At 48.4% G+C, this 11,193-nt stretch overlaps 1 protein-coding gene across 2 annotated transcripts; it reads left to right on the top strand.

Annotated features, from left to right (window-relative positions):
* The first annotated feature begins 2,413 nt into the window (after nt 1-2,413).
* LOC111162595 (zinc finger protein 391) lies at nt 2,414-10,410 on the top strand. Of its 2 annotated transcripts, none has more exons than XM_022527107.1 (3): nt 2,414-2,445; nt 7,900-8,010; nt 8,942-10,410. In XM_022527107.1, exon 3 carries the CDS (start codon nt 9,020-9,022, stop codon nt 10,091-10,093), a length of 1,074 nt encoding a protein of 357 aa, XP_022382815.1. In that variant the 5' UTR covers nt 2,414-2,445; nt 7,900-8,010; nt 8,942-9,019; the 3' UTR covers nt 10,094-10,410. The 2 variants fall into 2 exon arrangements, with proteins under 2 accessions (XP_022382815.1, XP_022382817.1); XM_022527109.1 differs by having other exon boundaries at nt 2,420-2,445; nt 7,900-7,988.
* Nucleotides 10,411-11,193: the final 783 nt, after the last annotated feature.

Here is an 11,193-nt window from a genome sequence, read left to right as displayed (position 1 = left end):
AAGCTAGACGGTCTCCCGGTCCCTTGCAGCTTCATGGTTTGGCTCCTGCTTCTCCTGGATTACGCCAGGTCCGCGCGCAACCGTCACACGCCCAGTCCGCCGCTTTGCACACGCTGTCCAGTCGTCGAGCTCGTCGGTTCTTTGCAGCGTTGCCCTCTGCTGTACTCTCCATGGTATCTCCTAAGAGCCAAACGGGGCTGATGCCCCTCATCCCGTAGGCTCTCCCTTCCGAGCTCCAGAACAAACTTACCCATTTTGGTGCGATGACGCAATCCTGTTAAAATTGTGTAGAAAAGCGCCCCCCCCCCCAATCGATACTGATTTTATACATCCCTACAGCTCTTGATGGATGTTTTCTTTTGCTATTAATTAGTTTATTTGAGAGAGAGAGAGAGAGAGAGAGATAACACACAGGCGGGGGGGGGGGGTGCAGAGCGAGAAGCAGTCTTCCCACAGAGCAGGACCCCGAGCCCGCCAAAGACAGGTGCTTCCCGACTGAGCCCCCAGCTCCCGCGGTTGACTGCGTGAAGCATCGAGGCAAAGAGGCCGGTGTCCGCAGTGAGGTCGGGGACAGCCTGCCCCGGGATCCGGTCAGCAGCGCCGTGTTCCCGCGACCCTCTTCAGACCAGGGCGGCGACCCCGTGACTCTCTTTTACCCAGTTTTCCTGGGACGCTATCTACAACCACACGGGTCGGCGCGGTCCTCCGTGGACCGCGGCTCTCCATCACCGACTACCCTGCACTCACCGCGGCAGGGACTCCCCACAGCGAGCGCCGCGGGGCCGCAGCTCTCGGGCGCAGGCGCAGAGCCGCGCCGCCCCCCCCCCCATTCCGCCTCTCCCCGCCTCCCCTCCCCTCGGCGCCGCTCGGTGCTCCTATCGCGCGTCTGCGAGCCGCGGGGGTCGTCGGGGCTCCCCGCTAATCCTTCCGGCTGCCTCGAGCGCAGTGCACTCGCGTTCCGTCGCAGCGCGGGCCCGGCCCCAGGTGTGCCCGGGTGCGCGGCCGAGGCGGCCGGTGAGTGGAGCGCGCTGCGCGCAGGGCCGGGCCTGGGCGGGTGGGCCTGCGGGCTCGGGGACAGGTCATGCGGCGTGGCGCCGCGACCCCGGGCGGGGCGGCGGGGTCACCGGCTGCGCCTGTGGGCGGCTCCGCCGGGTCCCGGGGCTGCGTGGGGGGCGGGCGGTGGTCCCCGGGGGTGCGTGGCCGCGACCTGCAGCCGGGCGCGGGAGGGCTTCTGGAGCCGGCTGTGCCCGTCGCCGCTCCATGACTCTGTACCCGGACTGACCCCTCTTACCCTCGCAGGCACCCCGTGACATGCGCCATTACCTCTTACCCTCGCAGGCACCCCGTGACATGCGCCATTACCGTCCCCATGTTGCCGGCGAGGACACTGAGGCACGCGGAGATGAAGCGCCTTCCCGGGAGTTACACAGCTCGTGAGTAGCAGCCGCTCGTTTCTGCCTCCGACGAGGGCACTGGGGACTTGCATGGAGAGAACGTGTTTATCTATTGGTGGAGCCGCCGGCCAGTTCTGCGGATCAGATTTCTGTGTTATTTTGAGCCAGTTTCTGCCCACACTGTTGCCTGAAGACCACCTTTCAGGAGGTCTCCGGACTTGGTCGTCTCTGCTCTGGGGTGGAACTGGGGCTGCCGGGCCCTCGTGCTGATTCCTTTGTCCTTCAGCAGAGGCTCCAGCAGGCTAACCTGGGTCCGAAAGCAAGCAGCGGGAGAAGAGCTGTTCCAGAACCTTCCGAACCTGCTTCCTTCTGACCGAGATAAATTCTTAATGCGGAAGGCGGTAGAAAGAAGGGAGAATTCTTGCTGAATTCTTGCTGGAAGAGGCGGTGACATGGTCCAAAGAATTTCAGATGGTTAGGGTCACAGGAGGTGCGTGTCGCTGGGAAGTTGTTCCTAAAAGCAGATTGGTTTGCGGGGGCTGCAGCCCTTATGACCACTGGACTTGGGAGAACAATGATTGGGTAGGATGCAGTATGGTTGTAGCAGTAAAGTGCTCCAAGTAGCTGAAGCATGAGGTAGGAAGGAGGAAGAGAGGAAAGGACTTGCCACACCATGGTGCAGGAGTCCTCCAACGGAGCCTGAGCAAGGGAATGGCTCCCAGCCTCTCTGAAATCTGTCGGAAGGTTCGCCTTCCTGTGCGTCCTCCAAGACCAGGAATGAGAGCTCCTCTGTCCCCGCTCTGTAGCAGCAGCTGCTGAGCAGCCTCACAGATTCTCTGAGCATCTGCTTTACAGGTACACCCTCACACTGTTAAATTGAATTCATTTGAGGTACGCCCAGCAATTGTATCTATTTACGTTGTATGTGATATTCTTTATTGTAAACGCTTTGCTGTTTTTTTCACTTGTAGCACTGACAGAAGCTTTGTGAGAAAAGACACGCAAGTCCTAGCTGTGCCATTTTACCGTGTGGGACCAAACTCTCAGAGAGGTGAGTGACTGGCCCAGGGTTGCACAGCCCTATGGTGCCAGAGTGGCTTCGGCAACCTTCCTTTTGGCTCTTCAGGAGGAATGAAGAGACTGCTGTCAAACTCCAATTGAACTCCTGTCCCGTGTGGGAAAATTGACCAAGAGCTTGGATTTTATGCCTCAGATCACCTAGAGAGTTTAGGGATGGTTTAGACTTGGCCCAGATCCATCCCTTATACCTTTTATCACTAAGGAACTAGGGACTTCAGGTCAGACATCAGTGTCTGTTGTCCTTTTCTCTGCATCTGGGAGGAGGTAGGATTGCTTTTAGGCATTTGTTTTACCTCGACTTTTAAGGGTGCATTCAATGTGACATTGCATTCAGATGTGCATTCAGATGTGACATTACCAGACCAGTGACCCTGGTCTGGTAATTCAGTCACATTCAGATGTGACATTACCAGACCAGTGATCCTGGCTGCCTAGAATAAGATCTTTGCCAGCTTTGCCTTTGACCAAAAAGAAAGCCAAGAGAAGGTAGACCAGGGAAGGGTAACTAGCTGTCTCACTAGAAGAGTATGTCCCATGAAAGTTAAGGATTCTTCCTCTTTTTCTGAATGGGCCATCGCACCAAACAGGGGATACATTTATTTTTCTTTTCACAGAACTTCCCTTAGGCAAGTCTGCCAAATTTTGCCCAGGATGGGACTATTCGTTGGTTGGCTGCCGATTGCTCGTAATGTCTTCCTCAACACTCCTTTCTCTATTTCATCATTCGGTGATTGAAGAACATCTTACTGGCCTGAATGGTTTCATCCGAAACATGGACCTTAGGCTCTCACATGTCTCTGACGATTTGAAAAAGACTAGGATCATATTAGTCTAATGCCCTTAATGTAGGCAGACAGGTACGTGCCTTAGTGTTTGGGACTTAAAATTAAACTCCCTGAATCAGAGAGCTTTGTACCAATCAAGTCCAATATCTTCATTTGACAGATGAGGAGACATAAAAACCAAATTGGTTATTTTCCCCTGGGTTTTATATAGTTATCATTATATCATTATATCACTATAATCAAAATCCAGATTACTGGGGTGCATGGGTGGTACAGTCAGTGGAGTATCTGACTCTTGGTTTTGGCTCAGGTCATGATCTCAGGTCTTGAGATAGAGCCCCATGTGGGGCTCCTCACTCAGAGTAGAGTCTGCTTGAGAATCTCTACCTCTTCCCCTGCCCCTCCCCTGTCAAACAAATAAATAAATATTTTTAAAAAATATTTTATTTATTTATTTGACAGAGACACAGCAAGAGAGGGAACACAAGCAGGGGGAGTAGAAGAGAGAGAAGCAGGCTTCCCATCCAGCAGGGAGCCTGATGCGGAGCTCGATCCCAGGACCCTGGGATCATGACCTGAGCTGAAGGCAGATGCTTAACGACTGAGCCACCCAGGTGCTCAATAAATAAATCTTTTAAAAAATCTAGATTATCTGGTAAATGCTTACATCACAGGGCCTCTATGTGAGGTCTACTGATTCGTGGTGAGGACACCAGCTGCGCTGGGGTGTCTGGAACATTCCACATTGAGCTGACATAGATCAGGCTGTCGCATGATCGGGACTTAGCACAGCCTCTCAGGGCAGTCACCTTTCAGAGGCAGGCACTCTCTAAACCTCCATGGCACTCTGCAGTTAAGGTCATGCTGGTATCTTGGGATCAGTGGGGTTATTTTCTTGGCCATTTAGGGCCACAGGAGTGGAAAGTGCAACTCAGGTTTTGTTCCCTAGTGAGTTTGAGTCCAGGATTTAATGCTTGGCTTGGGGCCAAATTACTTCACCTTTCTGTACCTCAGGTTCTTCATTTGTATCGAGGGGATAACAGTAGTACCCCTCTCACTGTTGTGAGGCATAAAGGACTCAATACTCATAAAACGCTTATAAAAGACAGATGCAAAAGACCTAAAGAATCTCCCAAGTTAGGTTGCTTTGTTTTAATGTAGAAGCTCTCCCCAGTGGGGTTTCTATGTCTGTATCATGTGTCACATATACAAACAGAAAATGCATGAGACAGTTATACATGTAATGAACTTCTCTGTAATGACAAAATAACTACATTTTAGGACACTTGTACTACACAGTATATATATACGAATTGAATTCTGTGGATCAACTGATATCACATTGGCTTAGCTTACCAATCCCCAGGATATTAATGAGCATGAGGAGGACCCTCCACCTCAAACTGTCCGTCTGTCTTTGAATTCTGTCCTCGTTCTTTCTCTGTTCAGGATATTCTGCATACTTTTAGGGAGCCTAAGTTTTCATGGATCTAAGAAGACAATTTACAAAGATCTTCAAATTTTGGATCTTCCTGGTCAAGGGGAAAACCTAAACCACCAAAACTTAAACATCCTTGTAACAATATCTCTTCCCCAGGATGGGATATAATGTGTAATAATGTAGTAACATTCCACTGGGAACCAAAGTCCAACTTACCATCCTGTAGTAAAACTGACAGATAGTATTAATTACTTGTAGATATAATTTCCAAAATATCAATGTCTTACCTAACTCTGATATGAAGGAAAGTAATTTATATTAGAATAGTGTGTAGTTCAGTGTGTACAGTTTGGATGAAATGGATATCTGCACCTGTTCACAGAATCACTGTGAATACAACAGTTACAAATATGGCCTGATAGATGAATGTTGTGTTTGTGAATCTAGTACTATAAGTGGTTTGATTTTCCTGAAATGGTGAGCAAGTCCTAATAGCATCCAAAGAAAGAGAAGTTTATTTCCCTAATTTTCCAGTATATATCAAAGCTGTGCAAAATATTTTGTATCTCTACGTAAAGTAGTGTTAGGTTCTAGCCTTAGGTAACTATTAACTTTTTTTTAGAGTGGGGGGAGGGGCAGAGAGAGAGGAGGGAGAGAGAATCTCAAGCAGGTTCCATGCCTAGCCTGGAGCCCAATGCAGGGCTCGATCCCAGGACTCTGAGATCACGACCTGAGCTGAAATCAAGAGTTGGACGCTTTAACCGACTAAGCCACCCAGGTGCCACTATTGCCACATTAACAACCTTTTTTAAAAACCTTAACAACCTTTTTTAAAAAATTAACATATTATATATTATTTGCCCCAGGGGTACAGGTCTGTGAATCATCAGGCTTACACAATTCACAGGATTCACCATAGCGCATACCCTCCCCAATGTCCATGATCCAGCTACCCTTTCCCTCGCCCACAACCCCCCAGCAACCCTCAGTTTGTTTTGTGAGATTGAGAGTCTCTTATGGTTTTTCTCCCTCCCCGGTCCCATCTTGTTTCATTTTTTTCCCTCCCACCCCCTACAACTCCCCGCCCTGCCTCTCAAATTCCTCATGTCAGGGAGATCATGTGATAATTGTCTTTCTCTGTTGACTTACTTTGCTCAGTGTAATACCCTCTAGTTCTATCCACGTCGTTGCAGATGGCAAGATTTCATTTCTCTTGATGGCTGCATAGTATTCCATTGTATATACACTACATCTTCTTTATCCATTCATCTGTTGATGGACATCCAGGCTTTTTCCATAGTTTGGCTATTGTTACATTCGGGGTGCCCCTTCCGTTAACTACATTTATTAACAACGTTTTGAAAGTCACACAGGGGGGCGCCTGGGTGGCTCAGTGGGTTAAAGCCTCTGCCTTCGGCTCAGGTCATGATCCCAGGGTCCTGGGATCGAGCCCCGCATGGGGCTCTCTGCTCGGCGGGGAGCCTGCTTCCTCCTCTCTCTCTCTCTGCCTGCCTCTCTGCCTACTTGTAATTTCTGCCTGTCAAATAAATAAATAAAATCTTAAAAAAAAAAAAAAGAAAGTCACACAGGATCAGGAACATTTTTTTGTTTTGCAGGAATGCCCATTATCCCTGATCCACACTAAATTCCAGTAGCACCATCCAATCAACATTACAGTCCAGAAAAACCCCTTACCAATTCCCAGAACTCTCCCTGAGAGGTAGTACTGCTGCCTTGAGAATTACTGTCATAAAAGAAATAACAGCGAGCTGTCAACAAAATCATGATGGTGTAGTTGCAGGGTCTGTGCTGCAAGAATGCAGGCCAGCCAGCCAGCAATATGGCAAATTCCCGCTAAGGAATGAGGGCGCCGTGAAGTATACAACCAGATTGTACAGAGAGGTTCTAAAAAATCAGACTCTTAGTCTAGTGGTAGGTCTTCTGTGTTCCCTGTTTCCAGTCGGTAGGCATATTTTTGGCCAAGCTGGATACAGACAACATCCCATTGCCTTTGAGGGTCTTCTCCATGCATGACTTCTTGGTGGATGTCCTCCACGGCTCACCTGCACATGTGGGAGGGTTACTGGTCTACAAGAAAGGAAATACCTCTGAAACTAGATCATGTCCTAACCCAGTGGATCTCAAATTGGGCTGTGAGCAGAAGCATTAGGGAAAATGGTATATAGTTTGTAGCTGAATGTCAAGCACAGGGGCTCAGATGAAGCCATAAGAGAATGGCTTAAAGAAAAAAGCTTTCATGGGGAAAGTTAGAGTCCAGAGATGGGCGAGCAAAGGCACAGATTCCCATATCCTCCCATTCTCCCAGCAGAAAGGCCGCTGTAGAGGGACGCTCTGCTGGTCAGTTTTCCAGGAGATGGCCTGCTACTCTTCCTCAGGGGCAAGTGTAAGAACAAGCCCGTCAGTGGGGAGCTAAATGGACCACTTGGGGCCAGGCAGCCTGAGTGTGGGGTGCTGGCTGTGTAGTGGGGGTGTCTGAGGAAGCTGGCTGCCTACTTCCTGGGAATCTTCGGAGCCTTGGGAAGTGTTGGCCCTGCTGGCAGAAGGGAGAATCCACCAGGCTAGGGGAAGCTGAGTGTGTATTTGAGACCCTCCTGCTCCGAGGAAGGTTTTTCAGGCAATCTAGAGTATGTTTCTAGGGTTCTTTGTGGACAATTCTACTTGTCAGGTTATATGAAGTTATTAGATACAAATGCCTGGGCCCGTATCATACCTGCTGGGTCTGAAGCAAGGCCCAGGTATCTCAACTAATAAGTCCCATGGGGGATTCTGATGTGAATGTGTATAACCTTCTGGAACCCAATTTTGGCCCCTTTTAGAAAGCCATTTTCACCAGGCCATCCTCCCACAGCTTCTGAAAGTTCACACCACCTTTTCTTTTTTTTTTTTTTTTTTTTTAAAGATTTTATTTATTTATTTGACAGACAGAGATCACAAGTAGGCAGAGAAGCAGGCAGAGAGAGAGGAAGAAGCAGGCCTCCCTGCTGAGCAGAGAGCCCGATGCGGGGCTCGATCCCAGGACCCTGCGATCATGACCCGAGCTGAAGGCAGAGGCTTTAACCCACTGAGCCACCCAGGCGCCCCCACACCACCTTTTCTATAGATCAAGGCATTAAGATTGAGCTCTGAATAGCCCTGTGTCTCCACCACCCAAGCCTTGTGTTAAATCCTTTCCCTTCAGCTGGAATCCCAGCATGTGACTTGGACATTGTCAATCGGTCGGATGGAGGACAGCTGAGGACGCTGGATCTTCAGGCCCTGAAGAGGGAAGTGAGCGAAAATACCTGTCTGTGTGAGTGATATCATGAAAAGACCAGCAATTCGATATTTAGGAGACACGAGTTCCAGTCTAAGCTCTTGGAATTCACCGGGTGACTTAAGTTAGTCTGCTTGCTATTTGTCAAGTAAGTGAGTGGGCCTCGGTGACTCCGAGAGTAGACTTGTTTAGAAGAACACCTAGATTAGCTGGAAGGAGGGTCGGGGGGCATGTCCGGTTGTAGTGTTGTAGACAGCGTTTCTGAAATTCTGTTCTCTCTCAATCCCAAGAAAATGATTGCATCCAAGCTTGACAGAATCACCCTTACTGTTTGCTTTTTTTGGAGAGTGTCTTTTTTACACTTAAGAGTCTACTCTTGGGGCACCTGGGTGGCTCAGTGGGTTAAGCCTCTGCCTTCGGCTCAGGTCATGGTCTCAGGGTCCTGGAATCGAGCCCCACATTGGGCTCCCTGCTCAGTGGGGAGCCTGCTTCCCCCTCTCTCTCTGCCTACCTCTCTGCCTGCTTGTGATCTCTCTCTCTCTGTCAAATAAATAAATAAAAAATCTTAAAAAAAAAAAAAAGTCTACTCTTCTCATCCCTTTCCCTCCTGCCTCTTACCAATGCTCATTGGCTCTAATAACTAATAGCTCACTTTAATTTCTACTCCCCTACTCTTTGTTCATTGGCTGGTATATCTGCTCACTCCATTTTTTTGGCTTAGTCCCATCACCCTTCCCATAGTTCTTGATGTCTCTGTGCTCCCCATGCCTGTTATAAAAACTCTGCCCGTTATCTCTTCTGTTCCCGTTCCCTTGCCTTCAACTTCCCTTTTTGTTTTCTTCCCATATAATGTTGCTAGTGTGCGTGAATAGCAAATTTGCTGTCTTTTTTTTTTCCCCCTACTGGTTTATTTTTCTTTCTTTCTTTACTAGATGTAGGTGACATTTGCACTTTAAATCTCTTTCAGATAGGGAGCTGTGAACGGAGCCAAAGCAGCAGCACCAATCAGGCTATTTCTGAAGAACCAGAGTTTTCAGGGTCAGCCATGCAAAGTCTCAGAAGGAGTACTGCCCAAGGTGCTACGAATGAAGAGGCCTATAAAGGTGAGGGCCGGTTATCGAGGCAGACAAAATGTCCTGTCCGGAAGACATCTTTTGAGAAAACAGCTATCAGGAACATGTCAATGACCCTTAAGGAAATTTTTACTAGGGAGAGAGTTCCTGAATCTAGTGAATTTAGTTTAAGCTCAAAAGTTAATACACAGCAGAACATTCCAAAGGGAGCTAGATCCCCCATATCTAGCAAAAACTCCGAAGATAATTTGGACTTCATTAAACACCAAAAACTCTTCCCACAAAAGAAACCTTGTAAATGCAATGAATGTGGGAAAGCCTTCAGTTACCAATCAGACCTTATTGTCCACAGGAGAATTCATGGTGGAGAAAAGCCTTTTGAATGCAATGAATGTGGAAAGACTTTTAGCCGAAGTACACACCTTATCGAGCATCAGAGAACTCACACTGGAGAGAAGCCGTACGAATGCAGCGAGTGTGGAAAAGCTTTTAGCCGGAGCACGCACCTGAGTCTGCACCAGAGGGTCCACACGGGAGAGAAGCCCTATGAGTGTGGTGAGTGCGGGAAAGCCTTCAGCCGGAGCACGAACCTCAGCCAGCACCAGCGAACTCACACTCAGGAGAAACCTTACAAATGTACCGAGTGTGGGAAAGCTTTCAGCGACCGCTCGACCATAATTCAGCATCAACGAATACACACTGGAGAGAATCCCTATGAGTGTCGTGAGTGCGGGAAGGCTTTCAGCTGGGTCTCCTCTCTCAGCGAGCACCAGAGAACACACACAGGCGAGAAGCCCTACGAATGCAGCGACTGTGGGAAAGTGTTCAGTCGCAGCTCTTCCCTCGCCGAGCATCAGAGGACCCACACCGGGGAGAAGCCCCACGAATGCGGAGAATGTGGGAAGGGCTTCGGTCGGAGCTCATCGCTTATCATTCACCAGAGAACTCACACTGGGGAGAAGCCGTACAAGTGTAATGACTGTGGGAAAGCCTTCAGCCAGAGTTCAACCCTCATCAGACACCAGCGACTTCACGCTAAAGAGTAACAGTCGAACTTTTTCCTTAATGTGCGCGTAAGAGCACACCGCACTCGCTTCCTGTTCCTGCAAGGAGAAACAGATTCGTCTCTGGAGTTTTCTTCTCTACTAGCTAGCTGTAAGCCAGTGCCAAGGTAGCCTTCCTTCCGTTTTGTAAACTAGATGCTGCAGTGAGTGATCAGTACAAGGGGGTGAGTCTAAGAACCGAACATACTCCCTCTCCTCCCCCGGAGGACTCCCCTTAGAGTGTAGACCTGACACCTTGTATCTGCTCACCTGTCTGTTCCCTGGGGCTCCGGTCCCTGTGCAGTCAGTGGACCGTGTTTCCTGACCATAGAAGCCCCTTTACTTCGAGAGGAAGTCCTGAGTGACAGAGTGTGAGTGTGTGTGAGTGTGACGCCAGCTCCAGTACCAGAAGAGAAGGAGCTGGCTTCAGAACAGGAAAAAAATCTTCCCACCAGTTTGCTGATAATGGTGTTGAGGCAAATCCAGTTTCTGATTTTATACAAACAGATTTTTCTGTTAAACCTTTTTTGTTGTAGCGTGTTTTCCTCAAAGTATAAACCATGTGCCTAACTAATCCTAGTATTTTTTTATATTATCCTCATCAAGAATGACCTAAAACTTACATTGAGTTCTTCTATGATTAAAAAAAAAATTGCTTCCCTAGTTTTTAATTTTCTTCTGTTTGTAGGCTTTATGAAACTTACACCCTCTGATCCTAACTCTCACCATTCCTATAAAGCTCATCTCTCAAGGACAAATTCCGTGACTGTTTCTTAGTCTTTTTTCCCACTTGACATTTGCAGAATTGACACTTTTGGCCACTCTCATGCCTTAAAACTTGAGCTTCTTCTGTCATCCCCAGTTCTGTGCTGATCCACACTTTTCCTACCTCATGGCACTCTCTGATTAACAGTGATCAGCTGTATAACTTCGGGCAAGAGTTAAACTAGAGTGATCTCCTTTTATTGGGCTGTAATACTTGAGGTCGCTCAATTAGATTGTAAACTTCCTGAAGACAGAGGTCTTTTAGATCCCTGTGAAACATGCAAAGTGCAGAATGGTCACTAAATGCCCTGTAATTACTGCCTACTTTATCCCAGGTA

The sequence above is a fragment of the Enhydra lutris genome, unplaced genomic scaffold, assembly GCF_002288905.1.
Source record: "Enhydra lutris kenyoni isolate GAN:26980312 unplaced genomic scaffold, ASM228890v2 scaffoldscaffold93, whole genome shotgun sequence".
Taxonomy (NCBI): domain Eukaryota; kingdom Metazoa; phylum Chordata; class Mammalia; order Carnivora; family Mustelidae; genus Enhydra; species Enhydra lutris.
Note: the sequence above shows the minus strand (reverse complement) of the source record. Positions and strands in the feature narration are given on the sequence as shown.